This window comes from Pygoscelis adeliae, unplaced genomic scaffold (assembly GCF_000699105.1).
Source record: "Pygoscelis adeliae isolate BGI_AS28 unplaced genomic scaffold, ASM69910v1 Scaffold314, whole genome shotgun sequence".
Lineage (NCBI taxonomy): Eukaryota > Metazoa > Chordata > Aves > Sphenisciformes > Spheniscidae > Pygoscelis > Pygoscelis adeliae.
Genome location: NW_008824668.1, coordinates 1,633,449 through 1,652,658, shown reverse-complemented (window position 1 = coordinate 1,652,658; position 19,210 = coordinate 1,633,449). Strand labels below are relative to the sequence as shown.

Below are 19,210 nucleotides of genomic sequence, written 5' to 3'. Positions count from 1 at the left end.
CGCTTTTCCCCTTTTTTTTTCCCCCCCTTCTCTTTTAAATAACGGCCTGTGCGCCGCCACCAACCCCACCGCGCCTGTCACGTTTGGGGGACTTGATTTTAGGCGACTTCCAGGGATGGATCCCGCTAGCCCCGGCGTTCCCGAAACCAGAGGTTGGGCACCTCTGGATTTAACCATCTTTCATATCGCAGGTCTCCCATCCCAAACCATCATCTGGCACAGCTTTAATTTAAGCTTTATTTTTATTTATGTATTTATTTATATAATATTTATATAGATATAAGCTTTATTTAATTTAAGCTTTAATTTAACACTGATTTATTATTACTACATAGACATTATCATGCCAAACTCTATCCCTGCACCCACTAACCAACAGTTAGTTTCACTGCACAACTTTTTGACCATTTCTAGCAATAAATACCTAGCGTACGAACCCAGACAGCTATTTGCATTCCCATTTATCGCAGCCGGCTTACCTCATGAAGAAAAAATCTGCTGGGACAACCAGGGTCATGCGCAAGGGACAACACGCAGCACAGCCTAAAATGAGGAGTTCCCCTGGTATTTTGCAAGCAAGGTTTATACTCTGATGTTTATTTATGGTGCATTAGCAACTGATACAGCCTCTCAGCTGAAACCATTCAGAGAGGCCAAGAGAAGGCTCCGGGCCAAGCTCGGCTCCTGCAGCATCTGTTGGAGACGGCCCAAAGCTTGACCATCTGATTTCAAAGTGACTTTTTATAGCCCCTCAGTTGTTCGTGACGCTATCGTCGGATTACAAAGGATACGGGCAAGTTTTCGGCAGCCGCTTCGCAACGGCGCACGGCCGCCGGGCACGGCAAAGGCAGCGGTATCCTCGCGATGCCGGAACATCCCTGCTTCCCTCCAGCCGAGCACGTTTCCCATTGATAAGCCGCAAATTTCTCCCGAGCAGCGGTCCGCTGGGCATACCACCGTCTCCGAGACTTTACAAACCCACTGAAGCCAACTGAGGGTTGCAGGGGAAACGAAAAATAAAGCGCATCGTGCTAAAAAGCAGAGAGCAGAAAAGCAGCAAGAGAGCGACGTTGTTTTTATTTCCTACCCCAGAATTAGAGAAAAAGCGAGAAGCGACTTTGCACGTTTCAATCGTTCAGTCAACTGCTGGTGAAAAAAATGTTTGCGGCTGCTTATGATTAATAAGCGTACAAAGGGTCTTAAAGTGTGTTTTGAACAGAGCCGGGCTTGGCAAACACGGTGTTTAGTTACTGTAGCTAAAGCAGAGCCTATCCTGGGGTGGAAGGGCTTGCAGATGGTAGGGCTCCAGCTAATTGGAAACTGAGACTAGGAACCGCTCCAGAGCCCCAGCCCCCGTTTTCTGGCCGTAAGAGCAAGAGAAAGATCCTTAAAGTATCCAAGTAGTGCAAAAAAATTCAAGTCCTTTATATAGGTTTGGGCTTTTTACTAATTCCCACCGCACCCGGAGGAGCCCACTTGCTGGAGTTGTTCGCCTGGGGTAAAACATCTCCCCAGGGTTTGACTTCAGCCCCAAATTCCCACTCGAAACTCTCCGTTAACGATTTCATCCACGTTTTCCAGCGGAAGCCGAGCCGCTCCTGCCAAAGGTCACTTCGAAGGAAAAAGGGTCCGTGAAATGTGGGTGGACCAGGAGAAGCGACCTTCTGAACAAGGCTAATGTGTTGACCCTTCAATTGATGAGTTGGTGGGGGCTGCGGTTGCTTTAAAACAGACTCCTTGTCCGTACACACGAGACAGATGGCACTGGCAATGCCTACTAGAATTTACTGTAAATGAGCCTCTTAGCATTTTATTTCTATTATTTATTGTGTAAGCGCGTGAAAACCCAGCTATCCAGCCTCTTACCGAGCGTCCCCGGCGTTGCTGGTGGCAGCCGGCAGCAGAAACCATCTGCGACGATACGTGGCGCGCTCCGTACGGAGGGGAAAGCACCAACCAAAATCTGGTCCAAAACCATTTTTTGGCCGGATCCGACTGGGAACCGTTTGTATTTTGACATCTCCTCCAGCCCACGCTGGACCAGCTGCAGCTGTGGCTGAGCCCGAACGTTGCTGCAGCTCCACGTCCACGTCTGAGCAGAAGGGCTTCGTCAAACTTAGGGGATTTGTTGTCCAGAGAGGTGGTGGATGCCCCATCCCTGGATATGTTCAACATCAGGTTGGACGGGGCTCTGAGCAACCTGATCTAGTTGAAGATGTCCCTGCCCACGGCAGGGGGGTTGGACTAGATGGCCTTGAGAGGCCCCTTCCAACCCAAACTATTCTGTGATTCTATGATTTTATCAAGTGAGGGAAATGCCCTTTGGCGAGAGGAGCACACATATATGCATTTCATAGGTGGCATTTCAAAAATGCAACTGGGAAGGCGGCTTTTAACCTCCAAGAAAAAAATTTTCCAGCTGTTGAATGAAGCCATTTTACTCCCTACAGCATCTTCTTTTCCATCGATCTGCCTGCAAGAGCCCACTCGTGCCTGTGCTGTGTCCCATCGAAGACGAATCCATTGCCTTTTTCCCCATGTAATCCCTCATTTCCCATCCAGCCCCTGCACAGCTCACCCAGCCCAGCTGTGCCCGTTTATCTTCCACCCAGAGGCGAACAGCAGAGCTGGGATGAAACCCTCCTTCTTCACAGGACACCGTACCGACTGCACCCAGAAAACTGCCTTTAAAGAAAAATATCCGCCTTGCAGGGCGCAAAATTCACAATTTATGCTCTTTTGCATTGAATCCGCCAAGTAAAGAGTGCAGCTGCTGCATCTTTAACCACCGAGGTGTATCGCGATGGGAAAGCGGTTGTGGTGAGAGACGGAACCGAAATCCACGTGTCTCGGCGTGGAAGAAGGGGTGATTTTGCTGCTTTGTCCCCATCCAAGATGCAGGGTCCCCAGACCCCACCAAGCAGCACGCCAAGGGGTCGGGGGACACACAGTGACGACTTCGGCGCTCCGAGGGACGGAGTCTCACTCCCACGACAAATCAGATTTGCGGTTTTCTTGCATCACCTCCCTACGCAACACGGCACCGTCGACTGGAAGCGCTGTCTGAGTACGCACCGACTTCCCCAAAATTGAAAATTATGGGAAATCACACTAGTTTCAATACTCAGTTTTGACATATAAGAAAAATTAATTCTCCAAAGAAGCTCTTAGCATCCATTTCTCCACCCGATTTCTGGCTCCCTTAAAAGGCCAGAGAGCTGGTTCACCTGGTCAGCTCCTGAAGCATAAAAACTCCGTAATTTTACTTGTAGCACAGACAGCATTCAGGGGAAATCCTCTCTTTAATGCTGATCCAGTTACCCTCCGTTAGGAAATGTGTTTTGAAGTGGGATATTTCTGCACTGGATCACTGCTGTCTCAAAGCAATGACTCATAAAAATTACAGCCTTTGCGCATCGACATGACGATTCTTTGAAAAATAAGACCTCAAACCCTATTTCTCTCCCATTTCAGACTTTAAACAAAACCAAACGTATCTCTCTTTGGAATGAGTGAATTCTAGGGATCAAGTTTACAGAATTAAGTATCTGACTTATCTTCAACATAAATTCACTCGAGATAAAGTTTTGCAAAACAGGCCAGAGGCAAAAAAAGGACTTATAGAACTTTTGAAGTGCCTGGAGATAAGACCGTGGTTGTACCGGACGCTGGGCAGCACCTGATGGCGGAGCGGGTCCTCACCCCCTTTAGCACAGTTTACCAGGTTCGTACACCCGCCTACATTCAGAACATTTTATTATGGGTTCTTCAGCTGCCTGGTTGCTTAAATATTTATTTGGGTAAAAGCCAAGTTCTCCGCTTGCTGCCCCGGGCCATGCAGCTATGTCAGGACATCCCGCAAAGCCTCCTGAGATGCCCAACGAGTGCCACGGGCGCAGACCAAACCGGGGCTGACCCCGGCAGGGGCTTTGCCCGAGCCTTCCCAAATTCAGTGTGGAAAACCCAAGTCCCTGTCGACTTGTTGACTTGCCGCCGGAGCAACGATCTGCAAAACCAGCCGACAAACGAGGTCAGCGGGGTTTGCAGCGGCGCGACCGCTGCTCGCAAACGCCGTCTGCGCGAGTGGTACCCAGAGTCGAAATCAGGCACCATCGGCCGGGAGGGACCCAGGAGGAGGAGGAGGAGGAGGAGGCAGCCAGCGGCGATGGAGCCAAGCGTTATTGCAAGGCTAATAAAAAGGGCCATCGGAGAGACAGAGTCAACAAATGCTGCACGTTTGGATGGTTTTTTTCCACAAGCGGGACGAAATCCCCAGACTCCAGTTATCCGGATGCCTCTCAGAGCACAGACAGCACTTCGAGCCTTGCCCCTGAAGTATCTGAACTGCAGCTGAAGTCAAATTAAACTCAATTACATTAAGCACCACAAACAAGAGGAAAAATCCACTCACACCCTCTGCATCGGACCATAAAGAGCGATCAGAATGATCTTACGGAAGGCGGTCGCACTGGGTTTGCCAGCATCTCCTAACGTCTTCAGGATGAAAGTCTATTTAAAGGGTCTCTGTCAACAGCAGAGTAAGGATGAAAAAATTCACTGACTCACGCGGTGACATACAACCTGATGCTACTCAAGAGGCAGAACAAGGACCGGGCCGGGGAGGGGGGAGAAAGGGGAATATTTTTTTCCCCTGACTGAAATGTCACTTTGCAATTAAATCTCGTTATTTCCCTTACAGTCCAGTTTCTGGTGTTTGTCTGGATCCCACACAACAGCTGCAGCTGAATATAGGCAAGCAATAAAAGAGGAAAATAGCGAAATGAAGAAGTTGGCAGCGGTACGCTTGGGCCTCGCAATTTAAAAAGCTGAGTACATTGCAATTTGGCCGACTCTCTAAATGGTAAGATTTCCTTCCACACCCATCCCCTAGACATATTTAGAAATAGCTGCGCTACTGCCAAGCCTCTCTGCTCGTGGCAGCAAAAGGCAGCAAACCCTTCCTCAGTATTTCACCGGCTCTGTCTCCACGCCAGTACACGAACGCCGTCTCCAAGCATCTTCACGGTGCTACGGAGCATCCAGAGACTGCATCATGAGATGCTGGTGTCACCCCCCAAATATCCCCCGAGATGCTCACACGCAGCTACCAGGACCCCGTTTCAGCCCCACTATTTTAGGAAAAATGCTACTTTTTTTCTTTCCGGTGGGGCGCGAAGGAAGAAAAAAAAGGTTTAAAGGGGTTTGCGATGGGGGTTTGCAATGGCGAGGAGTAACTGCAGACAGCTTTGCCTCCTGGAAAGCAACCGTGCCGGGGCTGCGGCTCCGTGCGCTAACAGGCACGGGCAGACCCCTGGGAATGCCGCGCGTCTCGGAGTACCAAAGGGTTTCAGTTTTGCGGAAAAAAACCCAAACCAAAAAACAAACAAACAAAAAAAAAAAACACCCCAGTAGCTTTTTATAGAAGTTTTTTTGGCAACTGAGGGTGTGGAAATATTACAAATACTTCAGAAGTCAGAGGACGTTCTGTACTGGAGCGGAGACCATTTATAAAGAAAAAAAAAGGTAGGGTCATATTCGGCATCTAGACTGCTGGACGGTGTCGCCTTGCTCGGGCTGGGCTTGCATCACGCCGCTCCCAAATGCCACCGCCACCTCATCTCGGGTTGCGTTCGGTGGCTGAAGCGAGGAAGGCTGGCTATCGCCTTCCCACCCGTCACACGGCCTCGGACCCCTTGTCATTTTGGGGCAGGGAGAGGTGACGGGAAGCAGCCCATCCCCCGCACGGGACTCTCCGCATCCCATCCCTTCTCTGCCGGCCCCACAAGCTCCCTGGGACGGGACCACCCTTACCTATGCAAGAGGGGGTTCCCAATTTCCCGGTGTCCCTCGCCCCCGGGGAGCTGGGGACCGGAGCGAGACGGGATGCGGGCACGGAAACTGCCACTGCTTGACACAGGATGCTCCGCAGACTTTGTTTTCCAAAACAGGTGATTAATTCACACGAAGCTCTTTGAGGATTACGAAGCAGGAGCTGGGTGTGATGCCCTACCGTCCTCTGGGGAAAGAAAAAAAGACCTGAAGGGAATTTCTTCATCTTGTGCAGCCCCAGGGCGGGTAAGGGAGGGTGTAGTCATGAATTTTGGAGCGCTTCCTCCCAGAGTTGCCTCCTCCCAGCTCCGGCAGCACATCCTCCTCCCGGTGCTCCCAGCTCCCACCAGCACCAACCGCAATGATCTCTGCTCCTCTGCTCAGGCTGGAGGGCAGCGCAGACCCCAAATCTTCACAGCCAGAAGAAGAGGAGAAGGATGCAAGCTTTCACCCCATCACAGCATCTCCCCTCGCCCTGCGGCTCTGCAACATGCGCTGCTTCCCCCGAGAAGCAGCATCGCCGGGGCAGGAAACGCCGAGGCATGGGAAAAAACCTTCACACTTGCATCTCGCTGTTTGTTTTTCCTCTCCCACGTGCCCAGAAAGCAGCAGCTGATCCTGCCTGGAGTCCCTTACTGCTCCCAGGACACATGGAAAAAAAATAGAGGCGGCAGCAGGAGAAAGGGGGTGCTGGAAAGAAGCAGCTTAAGGGCATGAGCAGATGCAAGGCGTCCGCTGTCCTGGAATCAAACGAAGCCGTTGTGGAGGAAAAGAGGATTTTTCCGCTCGTAGGATGATGGGTTAGCTGGAGCTCTGCAATGCAACCGTTGTGGAGGAGAAGAGGATTTTTCTGCTCGTTGTTATGTAGGATGATGGGTTAGCAGGAGCTCTGCAGTGCAGCCACATCTCTTATCTCCCCAAATCCCACTTTCCAATGAGGTTACTCCCACCCACGCCAATACAGCGTTGACTGCAGCCACGTCAAATTGCATTTGTGTATTTCATGGGCAGTCTGCTGGGCAGAAATAACTCCCCAGCGGGACGACGAGAGGAGAGGGGCACACACGGCAGCCCCGCAGGCAGCACCCCATCCCAACCTCCGCGCCCCGCTGCCGGTCAGGCAGGCAGCACAAACCCCTGCCGCTCCAAAAAAACAAAACAAACAAAAAAAAGTGAAGTTTTACTTTCTCTTTCTCTGGTCTTTAATTGCAGATCAAAGCTGGCCCTTCAGGCCGGCGCCGCCTGCCAGCAGCTGCTCCCGGGCAGTCTTCCAGGCCACCCTTCGGGTGAGGGCTGCCCATCCCATCCACCGCCCCCCGCTCCTCTCCTCCTGCCTGCTCCTCCCTGCTCCTACCGCAGGCAGGGTCAATCCGTGCCGTTAACCCTCCCGACCGGTTGCTGTGGGAATCGAGGGGCTGCAATCCAGCGACTGGGAATGAGATCGAGTTTTTTTCCGGCTTCGCACGACCTCCAAGAAAGCGAGGGATGCGCGAGTGGCTCCAGCATCTTCCCACAGCCACCTTCCGGGCTGCCCCCGGGGAGCCGCAGCCCGGCCGGCGGCGGGAGCTGCCCTCTGCAATAACTTCACTGCGCAAGAACAGAGATTTTTCTTTAAAAAGCAACCACATGCTGCAACGGTGACACCTCTGGCTACAATTTAAAGGGAATATAAGAAAAGGCACAACCCTAAATAATTCACCTGAGTGTGTTCCTGCTTGCGTATAGAGGATTTTATAAATGCAACCGGTTAGAGTCCCGACAACATGAGGAATCACTTAAATTACTCATTAATCATGCCATATGCTAAAATTACTGAAGTGTGTAATTAAATGCTCCGGGGGCAAAGACAGCAAACAGTTACAGCCAAAACATGAGCAACTCACAAGCACAGTTCTGTCGGCTGGACATTGGTCCAGGCCACACCGGACCCTAACTTTAGAAATCAAGGGATTTGCAGAGACAAGAGCTGTGCTGTTAGAGCAGGGACTACTTCTTTCCCCTTCTACCCTGAAATATCTACTCAGTTTTCCTTGGGGAGACAATTAGCATGATTAAGACGGGGTACGAGTGCTCTCTGCAGCCAACCTGTCCAGAGATGCTGTGTGGAGGGCAGGAAAAGGTAATGGAGAAAAATGGGGCAGCATAAACACTAACCTGGGGGGAAAAATAAAAGAGGGAAACAGGCGGGTTGGGAAAGTGTTATAGCATGGTCTGCAAGACCCCAAGAGAGGGCTGTGTTGGACGAAAAGGAAAATGCAAGCTCCCTGGGCTGTTGCAGGGAGCCGGAATGATCCCACCACCCTACAGCCGCTCTAATTTTTGGCAAGCCGTGGTGGGCACCGAGGTGCGGGCAGATATCCCCCCATGCCTTCCAGGAACGAAACACCCTGTGCAAATTCAGCGTGACGTCCCTGGGATGATTTTGCACGCCAGAAAGCAGCAGCACCTCTCGACGGGCAAGCGTGTGACCTCCCGGCCGAGATTAGCTCCTGTCTCCGTCAGTGCTCGGCTCCGGGACCCCGCGCTTGAGGACGTGTCTGACCCACGGCACAGCACCAAGGTCACAAACAGAGGAAGAAAGGACAGGCGGTGACCGGGATTTGCATGGAATGGTTTGGTGTTTGCCCCAAGTAGCTCTTGGTTCCTATATATGATATATATATACACATATAAAAAATATAAATATATATGTCATGCCACTGGGAAGCTCTTCCCTGGACCACTGAGGTATTTGGACACCTGTATAATATAGCTATAATAGCTGTACTTGGACACCTATTATATATAGATTTATATATATAGATTTATATATAATAGGTGTCCAAATATATTGTCCAAATACAGCTATTATAGCTATATTATACAGGTATCCAAATACACCTATTATATATACACCTCTGTATAACAGGTGTCCAAACACACCTATTATATCTATATCATACAGACGTCCAAATACCTCTGTGCTCCACGGAAGAGCTTCCAGCCCCTCCAGCTCCAGTACCTCTTCCCTGCATCCCGATTCCCCCTTCCCTCGAGCCGACGTTGAGCCGACGTGGCTGTCTTCCCCGTAGCTCTGCTGAACATCTGGCTCCCGGTAAACGCAAAGACAAGGGCTAAACAAGATTTAATCGCTGTACTCAGCCACGTAGTTTCCGTCCATCCTCAGTCAGCTCAGGCTGGTAAGAGTCACTAAAAGGAGAGTGAAGTTTCCAGCAAAAATCCTGCTTTCCCCAAAATCGGAAACATTTATTTCAGCACGTCGGATGCCATGGAAGGAAAGTCAGAACCACCCTCGACAGATGTGTCCCCCCTGCCTGTTGCAGAGAGCTCCTACCACAGCCGGGCTGCAGCTACCCGAGCGGCTTTTTCCCCTTCCACATCTTTAAATATTAGCATTATTCTGCCGGTTTGTTCATAAATACACTGAGAGCCCTGGAGTTGAATAAATAGCTGCTTCAGGCCCATGTAAGGTTCTGACTGCTCTGCGGCATCAGTGAAAGATCTCTTGTTACGTGATTAACTGTATCAGAATTTCCTGACGTGACTCACTGCTAGATTCATCAGCAACCAAGCGGATGCCCGTGACCTCTCCGTCTAGCATGGCATTAAAAATGGCAACGGGAGACAGGGGGGAAGCAAAATCGACTGGGAAATAATGCTGGCTAAGCCTTTTCTATTTTAAGGAGAAAGTGCCCAATATTTACATTTAAAAAAAAACCCAGGGAAGAAACAGCAAAGATTCGTAATCAGCTATATATACCGACTTAACCACAGATGCGCCGAAGGCCACGCCGTAACACCGCACGTACGGCTGAGCTCTTCCTGCCTCACGAAACAACTGGGTCAGCCAAGAGTAACCCTAGCTGCTTTTTGAGAGCAGAAATAGATTTACTACGGCCGAGGTCGGGTTGCAGGCTCCTTTCGGAGGGGAGCAACCGGGAAGGACACCGGTACAGAGCTCACGCCGAGCGCTTATTTGAGTTCCTCGGAGCGGAGTTACCACCTCCTAGGTTGTTTGGGGGGGGGGAGAAAGAAGCACCGGCTTCTGGGATAAGAAATTTGTGAAGATGGGTGAAAAGCAATGCACGAAAGCGGCAGCCCGGGACGAGCCCCGTGTACCCGGTAGGAAATGATCCATCCTTTCTTCTAGGGCTTCTTCTCAACAAGAGAAAGGATTGTGAAGAGGAGTTGGGGAGGAGAGAGGGAGACTCGGTTCCTTCCCTCCACCAGACAGTTTTACAGTGAAGCATCATCACTTAATCTCTAATACGATTTTCCACTGGAAGAGAAGCCACGGAGCTGGCAGGTTTCCTATTTCAGGGTTTGTTTTTCATCTAGCACATAAATCTGCAGAAAAAAAAGTATGACCCAACACCAGCAGCTTCGCCTCGCCTAAGACAAAACTGAGAACAGCCTTGCCACAAAACAGAATTCAGCACAAAAAACGTATTTCTTCTTACATCTGCGGTACAATCGGTCCCGTTATTTAAGTATTTACACATAAAAGGTTAGATTTGCAAGGGAAAAATACTGGATACGCAGGCTGCTTGATGCCCAGGTGACCGTTGGGTGTTTGAAGCTGGAAAATAACATTAAATTAATGAGTTTATGAGATGAGCACGCATGCTGAAGGACAGGCAGGAGCCAAACCAAATGACGACCTCCCCACTGGCAGCTGGAAACCGTCGGCTTTCGGCACTCGCTACTTACTGAACGTTTTGCAGATGTCAGAAACCGCCTTGAAGACCCTGTCCGAGAAGTTGACTTTCACCTTGACGTACTTCATGTTGGGCAGCTGAAGGCGAAGCAGCTTGTGCTGAGGTGTGAACTGGAGCTTGGCATCAGCCTGTATCCCGTATTTGTCCAACGTCCAGTGCGTTTTAAGGAGCCAAGTTTTCTTCTTTTCCCACCACAGCGCGTGATCCGACCAGTCTTTCTTGACATCTAGAACAAAGAAACCATTTTACCAGTTAAAACCGGGACCAGAATTAGCTTTCAAAAGACAAAAGCAGAAGTTTAAATGCGTTTAACCGAAAAGCGACTATTGATCCAAAAATGCCGGCAGCCCTTTTCAGATACAAATAATTGCCTGTACTCAATAGCATCTAGAAGCCACCTTGGAGAAAAAAGTAGGAAAGAACCCAAGAGGAATAAGGGTGAGACACAACGTGCCCGTGGATCACTCAGCCCAGCACCGACGAGGCTGGAGCATGAAGTCAAGGGGTCATGAATAACTCGACACCCTCCTCGGGAGGGATTTTGCACAGCTTTTTAGGTTAACTATCAATTCTGGGGTTTCCCCATCCCCACCACGTAGGACACCTGCGCTACCCGAAGGTGAGTCCCGCCACCTCAGCACACACGGAAAGCAGAACTAGGAGGTTTGCAAGCAGAATTAAATAGAAACACCGCATCTTCGCCAGGTCTTTCAGTTTCTACAAACAAAACTGGAAAATTCCCAAATGACACTGAAAGTTACTTCCCAAAGGAACAACAGTGCGAAACCCAACAGCCACGTCTCCTTCCAGCAGGGACGTAACCGTGGGGTCCTTGAAGGTCACGTCCTAGCTGGGAAGCATTTGGGGAACCAAAGCACGGTGATAACTCCAAAAGACAGTCGCTGTGCCCTATTTTCCTTAACACCCGGAATATTTTTCGCTAACGCCTGCCCCGCTCTCCCCGCAGCCCCCTGCCATTCCTGCAGAGCATCTTCCAGTCCCGACAACAGCCGACCGGCGTTAACGGTGCAATGTCATAGAATCATAGAATCATTAAGGTTGGAAGAGACCTCCAAGATCATCGAGTCCAACCGTCGACCCAACACCACCATGCCCACTAAACCATGTCCCTCAGCGCCTCATCTACCCGTCTTTTAAATACTTCCAGGGATGGGGACTCAACCACTGCCCTGGGCAGCCTGTTCCAATGTTTAACCACTCTTGCAGTAAAGACATTTTTCCTCACGTCCAATCTAAACCTCCCCTGGCGCAACTTGAGGCCGTTTCCTCTCGTCCTTTCGCCAGTTACTCGGGAGAAGAGACCGACCCCCACCTCGCTACAGCCTCCTGTCAGGGAGTTGTAGAGAGCGATGAGGTCTCCCCTCAGCCTCCTTTTCTCCAGGCTAAACAACCCCAGCTGCCTCAGCCGCTCCTCAGCAGACTTGTTCTCCAGACCCCTCACCAGCCTCGTTGCACTTCTCTGGACACGCTCCAGCACCTCGACGTCCTTCTTGGAGTGAGGGGCCCAAAACTGAACACAGGATTCGAGGTGCGGCCTCACCAGTGCCGAGTACAGGGGCACGATCACTTCCCTGCTCCTGCTGGCCACACGATTTCTGATACAGGCCAGGATGCCGTTGGCCTTCTTGGCCGCCTGAACCACCCCCCCAGAATTCATGTCCCCCCAAGAATTCATGTCCCCCCACCACGCAGGAGAAAGGGAAGGAGAGGGGGAGGGAATGATCCAGGCGCTGCAGCTGCATTTTGCAAAGCTCTGATTAGCCTAAACCCTCCATCTCCAAAAATACTGACCGGGGGGGGTGTCAGCATCGACGGCGACAGCCGAAGCTCTCATTTCAAAGGAAAAACCAAACGTTTCCGCAGGGTGTCATCTGAGCAAGCACACCAGAACCTCAAGAGGCTGCAGGACAAGTTACAGGGACACTTCTGCACTTGATATTGCAGATGATGGAGTTACCGGTAAGTTTTGAGCTTATGGACTCTGTATGAGGATTATTTTAATTTTCATAATAATGAAAGAAGCTTGAAAGCAAGGCATTTCCCAGGTTAAGGCACCGGTAACAACATAATTCAGTTTTCAGCTCCAGATCCTCCTCAGATCCCAGATTCCCAACATGAAACATCAGTTTAACCCAAATTAAAACTGCCAGCTGACATTTATTGCAACAGCTCCTTCCTCCATCCTTCGGCACGGATGCTCACGCACGGCGGGGCACCAGCCAGAAAGCCAGGGGCAAAGCCAGCAGAGTCCAGGGGCGAAGCCCCAGCAGACACACCACCAAACAGGCTTAAGGTACCGAGGAACACGCTCCAGGACAGACATCACGAAGGCTATCCCCACGAGCCACGTCTGAACTTAATCAAGATGAGAACAGCGTGACAAACGAACTTTTTTCTGTCCCCGTCCGAAAACGGGATCTCGATCTCAGGGTTACTGAGAAAAGCCAGCAGAAGTTGTTTTTTTTTTTTCTGTGAACTCCTGGTATAATGGCATAATCATGCAGCCAGAAAGTGGAAATGTTCAGCTAGACTTTTCAACAGCTTTGTACAATCAAATTAAACAAAACCAAATATAGAAAAGCATGCAAACTTGCACAAGCCTTGGCTACTCTCAAAAAAATCTGAGAAATCATTACAATGGACTTCGGTAATGAAGTCCAACTTCTGCCCTACTGAAGGCTGAACAAATTGGCACTGAAAGTCTGGGGGGAGGGAAAAAAAAAAAAAAGGCATTTTGAACCACTAACACTTATGCCTAACAGAGGGGATTTGGCTTTACGCTGCAGATTAACCTTTCAGGCCACGGCGCAAATACGCACAGCATCGTCTTTCGGCCTGAGAGCAATTAACACTCTGAATTAACAGTGAGACGTTGGCTATGGCCAGAAAGGCAAAGGTCTGTGGCTGCCCCGTGAGGTAGTTATATATAAAAAGAGCTTGGCAAATGTTTAGCGGCCGACTTGTGGGGTTGAGTTTTAACATGTTGACAAGAAACCTTCGGTGCTTTGCAAGGCAGTTGGTGTGACCCAGGGCTTGGAGCAATCCTTGCGCACCGGGGAATGCCAGCCGCCTGGTTAAATCTGATCAAAGGTTTATAAATCTTCACCAGGGTCCCAATTCACGAGTCACTGATTCGTCGGGGTTACAGCTTTATGACAAGGCTTATTATTTCAGCTCAGTCTTTTCCCATTTACTACTGTCAGTCGCAGGACTGGGCCCTTTGTATTTATGGAAAGCAAGCCGAGAGCCCGGGTAGGCCTCCGAGTGCTGCAAACTCCTTTTAGAGATCCCAGACCTTGAATTCAAAAGGTTGAATGCAGGTCCAAAGCCACGGTGCAAATCCCAGTGGAGGTGTTTGCGGATCCAGAAGCTCCTCCGAGCTGCTAAATGCTACTTGCACATCCCTGAGCTGCTACTTCCAGCCATGAAGCGTACCAGCCTTACGGCAACGCCGTCACACAAAGAAGCAGAAATGGTCAGAGCCGGCAAGTGTTCATCAGCATCTCAATCAAAGCAAATAGCAAAAGAAACAGAATTGTTCAGTGGGGTGGGAAAATCCACCCGTATTAGTCTAAATCAGGCTGATTCCCAGCTATGGCACGGCAGGGGGAGAGGAATGCCAGAGCCACCAGGTCTTAGGTGTCCTCAGTGCAATAGAAAAGCATCCTCCCATCATGGTCATCTCAGGCAAAGGAGAACACAGAGGGATCCCTGGAAACGAGCTGCACGCATTTGCTAGGGTCATAGCAAATCATTGCCATCAATGCTCCCCTTCCAGGCAAGGAACCTGCCAGGTGAAGGCTGCAGGGCAGCCCGGCGGGGCTGCGGGGACACGGGGGCTGGAGCTGTCAGCATCAGCTGGAGCATGGGCTGGGGACAAGGGAGCTCCAGGAGCCCAGCCCCAGCAGCAGCGCCCGCGGGAAAGGGAAGCACGGCATTTCCTTCCCGGCATCAAAAATAATCCCCGCTCCCTGCACCTCCCAGCCTGAACTGAAGCCTCGGCTGCCGGGAGCCCAGGAGGGCTGGGGGACCTGGCTGTGATTTTTTTGGAAGAACCTGGTTTTCCTTTGCTTCCCAAAACCGTGCCAAGAGGCAGAGACGTGGCACGGGTGATGCTGAGGACATTTTGTACAGCAAAACCCACGGAACAAACTTGCTGTCCACCTTGAAAAGCTGTTCAGACAGTCCTGCAAATGCAAGAGGCATCTTAAATCACCCAGACGGGCTGCAGAGGCCTCTGCAAGGACAGAACGTTATGAGAAGAGAGGAAGAGCTACTCAATAAAGTGTTTTAAACCTTAAACATCCTTAGCTTTCAATTCATGCCGGTGCCTCGCTGCAGTCACATTGCACCAGCTTGTCCAGCATAATTACAATTGCAGATTTTTATTCCCACAGCTACCACTAAATTCACATCTAGAATTCAAGTAGCAGAACATAAGTCTTAATTGAGATGCATACGAAGTGTATTTTAATTCTGGGCTTGCTACTGCACAGATACATATGTACACAATTACCATAATTTTGGTGAAGTGCAAAGAAGATCGAGGCAGCCCCGACCGCTCTGCCCGATGGCCCATTTATCCCAGGAGCCGGCTGCTCCGAACGCTGTCCCTCTGCCGATATGTGGATTTTAAAAGGCCCTTTTCCACCCCGCTCCTGCAGCGGCTATTGAACCTCCCTTCTTCAGAAGCATTACCGTCACTTGGCAGGCTCTCTGTGCGAGCTTATGACTTACTAGCAATAGTATACAACTCTCTGGCGTTACATAAACACTCTATTTGCCTTGTTATTTTGGGATATCCCCTATTGCAGATGGGCCCTCCTTCCGTGCACCGCTCAGAACAGAAGAGGCCCCATACGACCGAATAAACCTCTTTTTCCCCGCCCGCCCTCCCTGGCACACGGTTAAACCCCACTAGACCGATATTTGGAGAGCAGGAATCTCCAGCAGCGGTGGTCTCCTCCTCTGGGAAAGGCTCCTGCGGGGTAGCACCAGATCCTCTTTCACACGCACATCCCTGATTAAATCCATCGGACAGCAAAGAGCCTACGAACGCCTCCCGGCACCTTAACATGGGAGGCAGATTATTAGAAAGCTCCTGCATAAGGCTTGAGTAGGTACACAGGGAGCTTCTGCAAGCCTGCCTGGTTTGCATCATGTTCTTTGTTGGATTTCTGGAAACAAAGATTTGCAGCTGAAGCTGGTTTCCCTGCAATGCTCTTCACCTCAGGAGGGGCGGCGGATGCAGCCAGAGCAGAGGTTTCAGTTCATTTCTTAACTATAAAAGTGACGGCTTTTTCGAGCAACGGATTCAAGTCTTCAGCCCTCCCGGGGGAGCAATATGGAAGGACCATCCTCCTCCGGTACAAAACACGGCCGAACCAAAGCCCATCCATCCCACTGGTTGTTTTTCCATAGGAGCAGAATTAGCACAGCAGCCCTCCCCGGTCCTGGCTCTTCCCCAGCGGTGAGCGTGCACCAGGGGTGCCTTTAACGATGATTATTCCTGCTCTGGTCGAGTCACGCTCGGGAAGTTGAGGTACCAAAATGCCTTTCCATTATCCACACAATACCTCAAATTGATCCATATATAGAGAGACACAAATATTATGTATATAAACATACATATATACACATTTACATCACGTATATATAAAATATATGCATATATTATATAAACACACACAAAATGTATGCATATATAAAATATATACACATATATATGTGGCATATATACATACAGATATGTTTATACAGACACACACACACACAAAAATGCTATATATATATATATAAAAAAGATATGGTGCAAGGACTGAAACCAACTCACAAGCCAAGCATTTCCTCTTGCAAAAGTGATTTTTGTACTTGGTAATCTACCGAGGGGAAAAAAAAAAATAAAAAAAAACCTTTCCAGCTTTTCAATCCATCTGGTGCAGATGGGCTGAAATTGGTCGAGGGTTTTTATAAGGACGGAAGAAAAAAAAGTGGGTTGCATTTCTTTTTTTTTTTTTAAATTAATATGCAATACACATTTTATTGAAAAACAGATGTGGACAGCACATTTAAAACCCTGACTGCAGGCAGCAGACAGCTTGAGAGGCAGTTGGGAGATTAAAGTACCTTTAAGCTCAAATACCTGCTGACAACGCATTAATCCAGCGCTCCCAAGCCCCAAGGAGCGGCCAGGGGCTCTCCAAGCCAGAGGCTGGGTGTTGGCTGGTCACACACCTCTCTTGGGAAGCCGGCGGGGAAGAAAAACTCCTTCAAAGGAAAAGAGACCTCCAGCAATAAATAGCTGGGGAGGGCCTCGTGTGTCCCGGGCGAGCTCACGGGGAGGGGATGCACCCTCCCCTCCGCCCTCCTGTCCCCTCGGGATGCACCGCATGGCCACCGTGCATGGGAAGCAAGGCAGAAGTATTTAAAAACTTGAAAAGGAGAGCAATTTAAGACTAAAAGTAAAAAAAGAGGGGAGGGAAAAAAGAAAACCCAAACAGCACAAAAAATCGTTGCGCATAACCTCATGTGGTTGCTTTGGTGGGTTTTCCTTTTCCACGTACTACCAAGCGGTGTGTGTCAATGAGGTCTGAAGGCACATCTCCACATGACTGAAAAAATAAGAGAATATTGCAAATATTCCCGAAACATTCAGAAGTACCAAAAAATGGCTAATCCGGTGCACGGAGCAGGACAGAGGCGCTGGGGTAGGGCAAGAATCAAGAAGCGTTTTACAGCCAAGAGCGCTGCTGAAGGTCCCGCTCCAGCCAGCGCCTGCTCTCACGGTCATTAATATTTACTTTTCAGAAACTACTGATACAACCATTAAATACCGCTGCGTTTCCTTCCCCCACCCGCGGACGCCGGTGCAGGGAGCGGCTTCTGCAGCTCAGTGGATCGGATCCAGACCCGCGCGGTTTGCTGGGGACGGCTGCAAGATCACCGCTCGCTTTTTGAAAAGTCCTCCCAACCGGCGCAGGGATTGGGATTTCAGGGAACAGATGCGCCCAGGCTGCAACGCTGGCCCGTGGACCCTCTTCAACCCTACGATGCCAGAGAGCTGACCGGCTCATTTTAGGCTAACATCATTGCCGTCAACAATACGGCAAAAAAACCCAAGCCAGAGGTTTTTTTTTTTAAAATATATAGAAAAAAATATTTTTCTATATATTTATTTATATATACGTACAAATATGGGTACAGCTGTGTATGTACACACACACACAAAGCTGTACCCATGTTTTATGGGTGTATACACACGCACACATATATATCTGAACCCATTGCTCCCTACGGGGAGGGATGGGACATTGCCGCCTTGCTGCTTGCACTGACCTCTTTAAACCCAGATTCCTTCAAACATGCCAAAGCCACTCCTTCCAGGATAATTATGGAAAAAAAATATTAAAAAACAGAGCTGTTTTCATTTATCTTGAGTCCAAGAGAAATGCTGATGCATTTTGCTGGGTGACACGGTCGCTGCCTTGGGGCAGAATCTATATTTTAGTGCGGATTTAAGTCTTTTGGGATACGGTGTGCACTGGAGTAGACTCCCCTCCACCCCCCAACGGGGATTTAATTGCAGAGCAAAGTTCAAAATGGAAGAAAAGTCCTCCCAGCCTCTGGTCACGACACTTGAAAAAATTATGCTTTTGAAACGTGGAGATAAACATCCTATAAAATTATTGTCAGACTGCTGTAATAAAGCTGTAGCCACGGCAATCTGATGCTCTTGGTACTAATGAAACTTAATAGGGGGTCTTAATGGCATGCCCCATACGTATTTGACACACGCTATGAAAAATGCAGTGTACAGCAGCCACTCTGCAGCAACCACCTGCAGAAGGGCTTTTACCCACAGGTAAACACGAAGTGGGACCTCAGATTCTCCTGTATCTACCACCGCGGGCAATTATCACCACTATTTCATCTTACTTTTGTTTTCAGGAGAACAAATGTTCAGGAGAACATCTAAACGCACCCACGGAGGTGTCCAAAACAGGGCGGACCTGTGCTGGAATTTAAATTTAAGAGGAACATTTCTTGCATGAGAAATAGTTCGACTTATTAAAAAAAAAAAAAAATACTGACAAAAGCAGCCTTGTTCCCAACACTGCGATTCCTGCGAGCGCGACCCAGCGCGGGAGACCTCCCTCTCGTCCCGGCATGCCAGGGGACACGCATGGTTCACCGCTGCGAAATCCTGACGTCAAAGCACGCCGTGTAGTCGCAGAGAGCTATTCAAGAGCAATGAAAAAAAGGAGGAGGGAAAAAAAACCCAAAAAACAAAAACCAAACCCAGTGGAGGACACTGAGCCCATGAGGACGCAACGCTGAATGCAGATTTTCAATGCGTCCTTGCTCGGAAAAATTATGGAGTGTCTTCTGCTAACGAGGGAACGTGCTGCTGCACTGCTGGAAAAAGAAGTGTCCTTTTATTGGGTTCATGAGTGATGTTTACCAGGGCAAGCCCACGTCTCGACAGGGCAGGGACGGTAACTGAAGCGCCGAAGAGGTGCCCAAAAAAATGCAGCGGCCGATCTTTTTGTTGCTCAAAACCCAACCCTCCTCCTGAAGAGCCCACCGCGTGCACAGCCCAGCCCTGCCCGTCTCCAGGAAATTTCACTGCTTGGTTCCTAAAT

The 19,210-nt window shown here is 49.6% G+C and overlaps 1 protein-coding gene across 1 annotated transcript in view; it reads right to left on the bottom strand.

Annotated features, from left to right (window-relative positions):
• The window catches only part of FERMT2 (fermitin family member 2), a 52,866-nt gene that overhangs the window by 20,586 nt on the left and 13,070 nt on the right, over positions 1 to 19,210 (bottom strand). The window contains 1 exon segment of the mRNA XM_009322944.1: positions 10,540 to 10,773. Within this exon segment, the coding sequence (XP_009321219.1) occupies positions 10,540 to 10,773 (234 nt within the window).